Here is a 12,213-nt window from a genome sequence, read left to right as displayed (position 1 = left end):
CCTTTCCCCGCTGCGTGCGCACCTGCCGGGCTGCGGGCCGCCTCTCCCTGAAGGCTGCGGGTGCGGGGCTCCGCGTGGGGAGCGCGCTGGCCGCCGGCGCGTCTTCGCGGAGCCGTCTGCGCAGCCGTGTGTTGCTGTTGTCATAGGACTTCTGTGCAGGCTCTGGACACTCAGGCCTTGCCGGGATAGGAGTTGTGACTGTCTTCTCCCATCCTGTCTTTTTACTCTCGGGCAGTGTACTCCGACGCACAGAAGTCTTTCATTGATGAGGAACAGCTTATTTTTTTCCTATTGCCTATGCTTTTGGTGTCATATCCAAGAAATACTTGTTTACGGAAGCATCTCCCCATGCTGTTTATTGTTTTTTAATAAGAGTTTAAGGGGCGCTTGGATGGCTCAGGCAGCTCAGCGTCCAACTGCGGTTCAGGTCGTGATCTCACGGTTCGTGGGTTCGAGCCCCACATCGGGCTTTGTGCTGACAGCTCAGAGCCTGGAGCCAGCTTCGGATTCTGTGTGTCCCTCTCTCTCTGCCCCTTCCCTACTCATTTTCTCTTTCTCTCTGTCTCAATAGTAAATAGAAAAGATTTTTTAAAAAGGGTTTAAGAGTTAGAGTCCTGAAATTCAGGTTTTTGACCATTTTGATTCCATTTTTGGATGCAGTGTGAGGTGAGGGCCGGCGTCAGTGTTCCGCTTGTGGGCAGCCAGTGTGCCCGGCGCCATCTGCTGAAAAGGCTGTGCCTCCCCTGCTGAGTGGTCCTGGCACCCTTGTTGACAATCAGCTCACTGGTGGCTCGTTTCTAGATGCTGTGTCCCATTCCATTGGCCTCTGTGTCTGTCCTTAAGCAAGTATTTTGATTACTATAGCTTTATTGTAAGTTTTGAAACCAGGAAATGTAACTTCCTCAATTTTGTTCTTCTTTTCCAAGATTATTTTTGACTAATTGGGGTCATTTGAGATTCCATATGAATTTTAGGATGGACTTTTCTATTTGTTTTTTAAAAGCCTTTGGGGGATGCTTGGGGGGCTCAGTCAGTTGAGTGTCCAACTTCGGTTCAGGTCATGATCTCATGGTTCCTGAGTTCGAGCCCCACATTGGACTCACTGCTCTCCATGCAGATCCCACTTCAGATCCTCTGTCCCCTTCTTTCTTTGCCCCTCCTCTGCTCACTCTCTCTCTCAAAAATAAAAAGAACAGGGGCGCCTGGGTGGCTCAGTCGGTTAAGCGTCCGACTTCGGCTCAGGTCATGATCTCATGGTTTGTGGGTTCGAGCCCTGCGTCAGGCTCTGTGCTGACAGCTCGGAGCCTGGAGCCCACTTTGGATTCTGTGTCTCCCTCTCTCTCTCTCTCTGACCCTCCCCTGATCACACTGTCACTCTCTGTCTCTCAAAAATTAATAAAAATGTTAAAAATAAATAAATAAATAAATAAAACATTTAAAAAAATAAAACTAAATTTTATAAAAGGCCTTTGGAATTTTGGTAGGAATTGCATTGAATCTGTAGATCACTGTCTTCCAGTCCATGAACATGGGATGTCTTTCCATTTATTTAGACTTTCATTAATTTCTTTCAGCAGTATTTTATAGTTTTTAGTGTAGCTCTTCCCCTGTTGGTTAAATTTATTTCTAAGGATGTTACATTTTTTGATGTTACTGTAAATTGAATTAATTTTTTTAATTTCCTTTTTTAGATTGTTCATTGTAAGTGGATAATGATAAGTTGATTTTATGTGTGTGTTGATTTTATATTCCAGAATTTTGTGGAATGCATATATTAGCTCTTAGAATTTTTTGTGGATTGTTTAGAGATTTCTATACATAAGATCACGTCATCTGCTAATTTTCTTTCTTTTGAATTTAGGTTTGATATATGTATATACATACGTGTGTGTGTGTTTTTAAATATTTGTTTTGAGAGAGAGAGAGTGTGTGTGTGTGAGCAGGAGAGGGGGAGAGAGAAAAGGAGAGGGAGGGAGGGAGGGGAGGGAGAGAGAGAGAGAGAGAGAGAGAGAGAGAGGGAGGGAGGATGAATCCCAAGCAGGCTCTGTGCCACCAGCACAGAGCGCAGTGCGGGGCTCAGTCCCATGAACCACGAGATTGTGACCCAAGCCAAGATCAGAAGCTGGACTCTTAACCAGCTGAGCCGCCCAGGCGTCCCTGTGTTTTAGCCCAACTGCTCTGACTAGAACTCCTTGTACTGTGTTGATAAAAGTGGCAAAAGGGGGCATCCTGTCCCGTTGTTCATCTTGAAAGAAAAGCCTTCCGTCTTCCAGCGCTGAGTGTGACGGGAGCTGTGGGCTTTCGTATGCGACTTTTATCCTGTTGAGGAGGCTCCTTTCTATTCCTAGTTTAGTTGATGCTTTTATTATAAAATCTGAACCTCGTCAGGTCTTTTTTGCGTCACTTGAGGTGATCGTGTGGTTTTCTCCTTCTTCATCTACCGAGGTGGCCAGTGAGTCCTGTTGAGCCTGTCGAATCCCGGGGACATTGGTTGATTTTTGTATGTTGAACATCCCAGTGCTGAATTCAGGTTTCTAGCATTTTGGTGATGATTTTTATATCTATATTTATGACGAATATTGATCTATAGCTTTCTTTCCTGTGACATCTTTGTCTAGTTTTGGTATCAGGGTAAGGCTAGCCTCACAGATTGTTGGCTGTTTGTTGTTAGGAAGGATTCCTTACTCTTCAGTTTTTTGGAAGGATTTGAGAAGAATGGGTGTTAGATCTTCTTTACATGTTTGGTAGAATTTATCAGGGAAGCCCTCTGGTCTTGGGCTTCTCTTTATTGGGAGGTTTTTGATTACTGATTCAATCTCCTTACTATATAGAGAGCTAGTCAGATTTTCGTTTTCTTCCTGAGTCAGTTTTGGTAGATTGTGTATTTCTAGGAATTGGTCCATCTCCTCTGAGTTGTTAAAGTTATGTGTGTGGAAATCTCTGAAGCGTGCCCTAATTATCCTTCTGACGTCTGCAGGGTCGGCAGTGATCTCTGGTTAATTCCTGATATTGGAAATTTGTGACTTTTATCTTTTTTCTTTGTTTTGCTAAAGGTTTATCAATATTATTGGTCTTTTTAAAGAGCCAGCTCTTTGTTTCATTGATTTCTCTCTTATTGTTTTTTTTTTTCTTTTTAGTTTTATTGACTTCTGTTCTTATCATTCCTGTTTCTTCCTGTTGCTTGGGTTTTATTTAGCTTTTTTTTCCCCTGTAGGGTCTGGCAGTAGGAGTATAGACTGTCGATACGAAAGTTTTCCTCTTTGTTTTTTGTTTATTTAATTTTGAGAGTGAAGGAACGGGGGAGGGGCAAAGAGAGAGGGAGGCAGAGGATAGGACGTGAGCTCTGCACTGACACCGCGGAGCCCAACGCAGGGCTCAGACTCACGAGCCTCGGGATCATGACCTGAGCCAGAGCTGGACGCTTAACCAACGGAGCCACCCAGGCACCCCTGAAATTTTCCTCTTCTGCATGAATTTAGCTAGCTGAGTTCTACCAATTTTAAGATGTATTTTCATTTAGTTCTGGTTGTTTCTTGTTTTTCATTTTTGTCCACCACACGTACACACCCTCGCCACCTTGAGACTTCCTTTTTGATCCACAGGTTATTGTTTCATTTCCCAGTGTTTGGAGATTTTCCTAATATCGTTCTGTCATTCACTTTTTTTTAAGCTTGTCTCTTTTGAGAGAGAGAGAGCACATGGGGGAGGGGCAGAGAGAGAGAGGGAGAAAGACTTCCAAGCAGGCTCTGCGCTGACATAGAGCAGAGCCCGAAGCAGGGCTTGAACTCCCACCTGTGATGTCATGACCTGAGCCAAAACCAAGGGTTGGCTGCTTAACCACCTGAACCACCCAGGCGCCCCTCTGTCGTTGAGTTTTAGCTTGATCTGTGACGGTAAAGAATATACTGTGTATGATTTTAATTCTTTTAGGTCTCTCGGGCTTTGTTCTGTGGCCCACGGTATGCTCTGTCCTCGCATCTGCCCTGTGGGCACTTGAAAAGAGCACGTATTGCAGTCTTGTTGAGTAAAGTGGAGAGTTTTATAAATGGTGATTGGATTTTGCTGGCTAAAGGCATTTTTTAGTTCTTCTATGTCCTTGCTGACTTTCTACTTAGCTGTTCGCTCAGTTGTTGGAAGACTGATGTTGAAGTCACCATCTGTAATTTTGGATTCATCTCTTTCTCCTTTCATATCTATCAGTTTTTACTAAATGTACTTTATAGCTCTTATATTTGGCACATGTAAATTTAGGATCGCCATGTCTTCTTGTTGGATTGATCCTTTTATCAGTATAAAACCTATCTCTCTGGGGTTCCTGACTCGGTTGGTTGAGCATGTGACTCTTGATCTCAGAGCTGACTCTTGATCTCAGGGTTGTTGAGTTCAAGCCGCACGTTGGGCATGGCATAAAAACATGCCTCTCTCTCTGTCTATAATTTTCTTTACTCTAAAGTCTGCTTCATGTGGTATTAATGTGGCCACTCCTGCTATCTTTTGATGAGTGTTTGAATGGTATACCTTTTTCTATCCTTTTACTTTGAGCTTACCTATGGCATTATACTCGAAGTAACTTTCTTATGGACAGCATATCATTGAGTCATGTTTTAAAATTTACTCTGCGTATCTTTTAATCTGTATATTTAGGCCGTTTACACTTAATGTAATTATTGCTATGTTAGGGCTTCAGTCTGCAATTTGACTTCTGTTGGTTTCTATTTTTTGTTCTACTGTTCATTTGTCTTTTTATAGGTTACTGGAACAATTTTAGAATTTTGTTTTGATTTATCTGTAGTGCTTTCGAGTGTGTACATGTGCTATAGCTTTTTTTACTGGCTGTACTAGGCACTGTCTTGTGTACCCATAGTTTAGCACAGTCTACCGGTGTAGAGACCTCACCTTCCTTTCTGTCCCTCTCCTCCTCCGCGTCTGTAACTGCCCTACGTGTGTCCTCTACAGACACTTAGAACCGCAGCAGACACTGGTAAGTTTTGCTTCCAGAATCAGACATAATGTAGGAGACTCTTGTGTTTACCCATGTTTTGGCTATCCTGGTCTGCCTGCCTACTGTTCCAAGGCTTTGTCTTTTATTGTTTCATTTCTCTTTAGAGAACTTCTGTACCCATTTTTAGGGCAGATCTGCTGGTGACAAATTCTCTCGGGTTTCCTTCATCTGAGAGTGTCTGGATTTTCCCCACATTCCTGCCCCTCCAGCTCTCACAAATGCCGCCCGCCCCCTCTGGCCCCCCCAGCGCTTCAGGAGAAACCGCTGTCATCTGAACTGTCCCCCACAAGTGAAGTGTCATTTCTCTCTGGCTGCTTGGGGGATTCTTCGTAGCCTTTTCAAGTTTGACTGTGATTCAGGTTTTTGCGAATTTCTTTTTACTGTTTTGGGTTCACTCACCTTCCTAAATCTGTAGGCGTATGGTTTTTGGCAAGTTCGGGATGTTTTCAGCTATTACTCTTGAGTTCTTTGTCCTTCCCTTCCACAGCCCTGGCTGCATGAGAGTTGTGCTCCCACAGGCCCTTGAGGCGGCGTCCGTGTTTTAAAGCCTGCTCTCTGCCACTCAGACCGCTTGATTTCTGTCATTCTGTCCTCCAGCTCACGGACTCTTTCCTCCGGGCCTCCCGTTCCTGCTGTTGAGCCCATACAGGAATTGTTTTTATTTCACTTATTGTACATTTCAGTTCCGGAATTTCCATTTGGTTCTGTCCTACATCTTCTTTTTCTTAGCTGAGACTTTCTATATTTTCACTGTTTCCGGCATGTCTTTAATTCCTTGTTGAAGCACATTTGTGAGGGTGCCTGGTGGGTTCAGTCGGGGGAGCATGTGACTCTTGATCTTGAGGTCATCGTGAATTCAAGCCCCACATTGGATGTAGAGATTGTTTAAAAATTAAATCTTAAAAATGAGGAAGAGAAAAGAAACACATTTATCCTGCTCCTGCAAAGTCTTCGCCAGGTAACCCCGGCGCCGGTGCGCCCCGGGCCGACGGGCCCTGACTGTCTGCAGCCGCAGTCCGTTCGGTTTGAGGTCTTACCTCCTTCCAGTATGACCGTCTGTTTCTGTCGAAACCTGGACACATCGGCTGTTATGTTCTAAGGGTCTGGATCTTACTGAAACCTTCTGTTTCAGCTGGCTTCCTGGGGCCCCAGGGGCGGGATGGGAGTGGAGACGGCCGTGCCCTCCCAAGTGCAGGTGGAGGGCCAGGCTCCCCGCCTGGCCTCTCTCACTGACACCTGGACCTGAGGAAGGGCCCCCCTGTCCCGCCGGGAGCGGAGGGGCCCGCAGTCCTGCGTCTGCAGGGCCTCCCCAGGCCCCACCCCAGCCAGGCGGGCAGGAAGCCGGCAGCCTTCCTGTGGTTGTCACGTGTGTGGACGTCAGAGCCCAGCACACAGAATGCTCATCACTTACTGTGTTTAATACACGTGTCGCTTGTAATCGTTGTGGATTTACCCAGAAGTTGCAAAGCTGCTGCGGGATCCCCACACGCCCTTCCCCCAGCACCCGGCCGTCGGAGCTGGGGAGGTAGCACTGGGTGCATCGCTGCCGCCTGCGTCCAGGCTCCGGCTCCACCTTGTCCGGTTTTCCACTCGTTTCCCTCTTCTGTTCTGGGATATCACATGGGATTTGGTTACCGGTTTGGGGATGAATGAGTGAGTGAGGCGGGCCTTGACCTAAGCCGCCACAGGAGTGGGTGAGGGTCGGCGCCTTCGAGAGCTGCTGAGAAGGGGGATGGGTGGGTGCCATGAGAAGGAGGGGTGGAGAGGGAGGGAGTGTGGGACCATCTCCAAGGTCGGGAAGGGGTGGCTTCGGTCCTGGAGGGTGGGAAGGACGCCGGTGAGTCTCTGGGGACGACCGGATGGTGATGAGCCGCTCGTTGGTGTTGCCACTGGTGGAGGTGGCACCCAGGCCCCCTGGCCAGCCGGGTGGCCGTGGGGGCAGCTCTCAGGCCGTCTGAGGACCAAGATGGGCTGACGAGCCCCTGGAGGGTTGGGAAGGCCCGGCGGCCGCCGTGGGCAAGCTCGGCGGCAGGTGTGGGCCCAGATGCCCGCCTCAGCCCTGCACCTCCTGGCTCCTCCGCAGTCACTGTCCGCTCTGGGGCAGGCGTGGGGGGTGGGGGATGCGGGAAGGGAGCGAGGACCCCGGGAGCCTCTCGGGGACTGTGGGGGCCAGCACCGGCCTCTCCTGGCCTCACCTCTGCTTCACGGAAGGCAGGCTGGCGCCTGGGGCACCATCTGCGTCTGTGCCGCGGGCCCAGCGCTCGCCTCCAGCAAGGCCCCGCCGTGTGGACGATGGAGGTGGTTTCTAGCAGCTTCTGCCCGTTCACACTCGTAGGTGGCTTTCCTGCCAGCACTTGGTGACACTCGGCCTCGGTTTTTCTGTTTCGCCCTTTGAAGGGAGAAAAAAAAGGTTTACCTCACTGCATTTTTAAATTTGTCTTTACTGGATTTGATGAGGCACAATGCCTTCCCCATGGGTGAACCTCTTCTGCCCTTCTGAAAAATATGTGGTGTTTTGGTGGTTTTTAAAATTTTTTCTTATGTTTTTATTATCGAGACAGAGAGAAACAGCATGAGTGGGGGAGGGGCAGACAGAGAGGGGCGCTGGACTGAGCCACACGCGCTCCTGTTGGGGTTTTTTTAATGTTTAATTAGTTAATTAATTTCTAAATGTTTGTTTTCTCTTTGGGGAGAGTCAGAGCACAAACGGGAGGGGCAGGGAGAGAGGGAGACACAGACTGTGAAGCAGCTCCAGGCCCTGAGCGGTCAGCACAGAGCCCGACGCGGGACTCGAACCCACAGACTGCGAGATCGTGACCTGAGCCGAAGTCGGCTGCTCAACCAGCTGAGCCCCCAGGCGCCCCGTTAGTGGTTTTTTAGTGCGGGTGGGGACGCTTTTTCCTCTCGTGGATTCGCAGGAAATTTCTAAAATATAAATATGAACATAAAAGTATGTAAATATGAAATATTCTGGACATGAATCTTTTGTCAGTCATATAAATGGCAATTCTCTTTCTTTGTGATTTATTATTTTCCTTCTTTGTGGTGTTATTTTAAAGATGAAAGTTCTTAATTTTAATGGAAATTATCAGGTTAAAAGGTTCGCACTTCTGTGTCTTGCAGGAGAAGTGCCCCTCCTCCCCCGAGCCCCGAGGCTGCCTGCCACACACTGGCCAGGCCCCTTTAACCCCTGCGGGGGAGCTGCGCTGCGAGGCCGGCCCGGGTCACCCACCTGTGGCCCGGGGGGCCGCAGGCAGCGCCGAGTGGCGGGCTCCCAGCCCTGCTCCCCGTGTGCCCTTGAGCCGACTCGGGCTCCGGGATTACTGGACCTCGCAGGGTTTCCTGGTCATAGACTCTTTCACCGTGTCCTCCAGAGCTGTTTTCAGTCTCCTTGCCCTTCATCCTTCCAGAAATATATTTTAGATCCAACGTAAGTTTAAAAAAAGAAAGAAAGAAAAGAGGAGTTGGAATTTTTAGGAGCTAGTCCCGAGCCTCTGTCCCCGTGTGGGGAGCGTGGCCGTCCCTCCGGCCGGGAGCGAGCCGGGCTCTGGCCCTCGCCCCGGCCTCTCATGATGCCGTGACTGGAGGTCTTCTGTGTCTTTGTTCGCTTTGCTCCTGTCACTTCTATTAATTTTACAAATAACACATGAAAGTTTCTACTTTCTGAACGTTCACGGGTGTACAGACGCGGGCTCTGTGTGTTGACTTTGTTTCCCAGAACCTGGCTGAGCTGCGCTAGTGATCTGCTTTCTCCGTGGGTCTTCCCGGTTCTCCTCCAGAAACGGATCTTCTGCAGGCGACGGCCATCTCTTCCCTCCTTTGAGGTCAATTATGTTTTCTTTCTTTTTCTTGCCTCTACTCTGGCTCTGACCCCAGTACAATGTACTAGTGATGAGGGTGGGCCTCCACCCTTTCCCTGTGACGAGTGATGCTTTCTGGAACATTCTTTTAAGAAACTTTTTATGTTAAGCTAAGGAAGGTCCGTTCGGTCAATAATCTGTTGAACTTTGAGTTCATGCTGGATTTATTAACTACTTCCTGTAGCTGCTGAGGTGACCCTATGGTCCCTTGCGTTTAGTCTGTTACCGTGTGAATTTCTGCTTGTCGATGTTCTGGTGTTGAACTGCGCCTGCGTCCTGACACCACTGGGCTGGGTCTGGCCCGCTTGTGTCCAGACACACCGCACGACTCCGTTTGTCTCCAGCTTGTGCAGGATCTTTGAACCCTCAGGCATGAGTGAAAATGGCCTCAGTGTCCGTGTGTGACCGCGTCCGGGCCGGCGTCCCAGCCCCGTCACCAGCTTGAGGGGTGTCCTCTTCTCCCTGTTCTGTGGACCAGATCCTGCAGGGTTGGGTAGTACCCTGAATCTTGGGAGAACTTCCAGAAAAAACCCTGGGCTGGATTTTTTCTTTATTTCTTAACTACTGATTCACGTGCCTTTATGGCCATAGGAATATTTGCTCAGGTTTTATTTTTCTTCTTGACGGTTTTTCTGGAATTTTCAGTTTCATCTGTGTTTTCAAGTTCATTGGTGTCAAGTGTGTTCGTGATGTTGTGCTGTAGCGTTTTGTCCTTCCTGGCGTTCTGTGTCGGCCTCTTCATTTCCCGGTTTATCTTCTTGGACAAACGTATTCATGTCTTCAAAGAACCGACTCTTGGTTTTGGCTGTTCTTTTGTTATTTCTTTTCTTTCTGTTCTTACCTTTTGTTCCCTTCCTTCTGCTGGGTTTGGGTCGCTCTCCTGTCCCTCCGGCCTGGTGAGCGGGAGCCTCTCTGCCGGCGGGCCCTCGACCCCGCTCCCAGCGCGGGCGCTGCCGCGGCGTGCGGCTCAGTGCTGGCGCTCAGTTCTGTTACCTAACTGCCGTGATTTCCTGTCTGACCCGTGGAGTGCATAGTAGCGTCCTTCTTAATTTCCAGGCCTTTGGGGGTTTTCTGGGGCTCCTGCTTGCTTGTTCGGTTTTGCTCCTGCATCTGTGGGCTTGGTCTGGACAAAGACGTCAGGCCTTTGAGATCGGGGACTCTGTGTGCCTCCAGTGTGGTTCCGAGTCGAGTTTCTTCCATCATTTTACTTCCTTGACAGCCTTTGGATGATTTGATAACATTCTGTACCTTTGACCCTGACCGTGAGGTTGCTCCCGGGAGGGGGGCCGGTTCAGACCAGCCCGTGAGCCACACTGTGTTCTCGAGGCCGCCTCAGGAAACAGCGCAGGCGACGGAGCCGTAGTCACCTGACCTGTCACGCCTCTCACCGCACAGCCAGGCAGGCGACACCGGTGTGGCCGCTGGGGCTCGTGGGCACTGCACGCCCGCCTCCTGACATGCACCTGGGGCTGTCGAAGGGCCTGTTGGAGGGCCTGCTGGCAGCAGGCCGGCTCCTGTCCAGTGCCAGCCTCTCTCTGCCCACTGGCACTGCCCCTGTTCCCCTGCAGAAGGGCCCTGGACTCCCCTGCTCTCTGAGCTGAGCCCACAGCGGCAGGGCCCCTGCCTTTCAGGACCCCGTGTCGCTGGTCAGGCCCAGTGCCGAGGGGCTCTGGCTCCTGTGGATGGCAGAGCACGCTTCAGCCTGCTCTCGGGGGCGGGGCCCGCTGGGACGGGGCGCCGTGGGTGTTGGAGGGTTCTGGTGCCCAGACGTCGCCCCAGCCCCGGGTCGTGCCTGCTAAGCCAGCTGCAGGGGTGGATGTAAAGTCGGGCCCTGTCCCCCCCTGTAGCTCCCACCCCCAGAGACCGGCGGGCCCAGGGCAGGGGCTCCCCCGCTCCCTGTGGGCCTGGTGGGTGGAGCCGGGGCCGTGGGCCGCGCGGAGCACCTGCTGGCTGGCACACCCCCAGCGGGGTATAATTAGCCGCCGTGACAGGTGCTGTGGATCGGGTGTGCGGCTGGCCTCGGCCGACCTGGTCACCCTGGGCTGGGCGCCTGAACGCCATGCAGTAAGGTCCTCTGTGCATCGAGCCTCCTGCCACGTCCCGTCTTCTGCTGGGATGGGGGGCTGCGGTCCAGAGAGGGGATTCGTGGCCCGAGAGTCCCTAGGGCCAGTCCAGTCCCTGCCAACAGGCCAGGAAGGCCCAGGGCCCAGCTGGTGCCCTGGCTCGTCCAATCGCTCAGGGGACTGGGGAGGGGCAAGGGGGGCAGCACCGGCAGCTGGGGCCTGGGGGTCTCAGCCTTCCAGCAGGAAGTCTCTGGCCCTCAGCCCCCCGGGGGGCAGAGCAGGCAGGCTGCCCCGCACAGTGCAGAGGCCTCGAACCGCCCATCGGGCTGTCCCCTTCCCCCCGCAGTGCAAGAAGAAGCACACGCTGCTGTGCCCCGACTTCTCCCGCAAGGGCGCCTGCCCCCGGGGCGCCCAGTGCCAGCTGCTGCACCGCTCCCGGAAGCGCCTTGGCCGGCGGGTGGCCGCGGCCGCAGCCCCAGCCCCGGAGCCCAGCGGCACGCCGCCCAGGAGCAAGGCCTCCTCCAGCCATGGAGCCAGGTGACGGGGCCGTCGGGTATTGTGTGTGTAAGCCGGCGGGGGGGGGTTCTGGAAGCACCCCCCAGCCCCCGCGCATAAGACCCCCCCTCTCAGGGAGCCTCTACACCCCTTCCCAGCTCTTAGGGCTTCAGACCCAAAACCTCAGTTCAAAGTTAAGGATCAAGTGACCTCCAGAGGTGCCCCACCCCACACCCCCAGGCTGGACAAAGCCAAGGACACCCCTGGCCTGGGCCAGTCTGTGTGGGACGGCCCAGGCCCTGCCCATGGGGGTAGGTGGGGGCTTCTCAGATACCCACTCCCACTCCCAGCAAAGGGGGGTTTCTGGGTGATGCTTGTGGCTGGGGCCCCACGCTGTGCTCACCTGTCCTGTGAGGGCGCTGTGGCAGGCGAGGGCAGGGTCAGTGTGGCGCGCACCCCAGCTGCCTCAGGCCAGAGGCCCCATGTCGTCACTGGCCTGTCCTCTGGGGCCTCAGACCTGAATGGCGGTGCCCGGTGGCTGTCGGGACATGGGACAGGTGCCGCACAGCTGGTCGGCTCACGCCCCCCCCCCCCCCCGGGCCCCAGCCCTGCCGGGTGGCTACCCACCCTCATGCTTCTGCTCCCCTTCCTTTCCTGCAGGAAGTCCTCGGCCGCCCAGCGGCCCCCCAGACAGACGCCCAGCTCCCCCTCGTCCGTGTCCACGGCTGCCTGCTCCGCCTCCCCTCCCTCCTCCCCAGGGGTGTTAGCTGCGGCCTCAGGCTCTCCCCTGTCA

The 12,213-nt window shown here is 52.3% G+C and overlaps 1 protein-coding gene across 1 annotated transcript in view; it reads left to right on the top strand.

Annotated features, from left to right (window-relative positions):
- The window catches only part of ZC3H3 (zinc finger CCCH-type containing 3), a 72,993-nt gene that overhangs the window by 60,281 nt on the left and 499 nt on the right, over nucleotides 1-12,213 (top strand). The window contains exons 13-14 of the mRNA XM_029923341.1: nucleotides 11,272-11,462; nucleotides 12,081-12,209. Coding sequence (XP_029779201.1) covers nucleotides 11,272-11,462; nucleotides 12,081-12,209 — 320 coding nt within the window. The remainder of the gene's footprint in view (nucleotides 1-11,271; nucleotides 11,463-12,080; nucleotides 12,210-12,213) is intronic.

This window comes from Suricata suricatta, chromosome 15 (assembly GCF_006229205.1).
Source record: "Suricata suricatta isolate VVHF042 chromosome 15, meerkat_22Aug2017_6uvM2_HiC, whole genome shotgun sequence".
NCBI lineage: Eukaryota > Metazoa > Chordata > Mammalia > Carnivora > Herpestidae > Suricata > Suricata suricatta.
The sequence above is the reverse complement of the archived record's forward strand: the minus strand, read 5'-3'. Positions and strand labels throughout refer to the sequence as shown.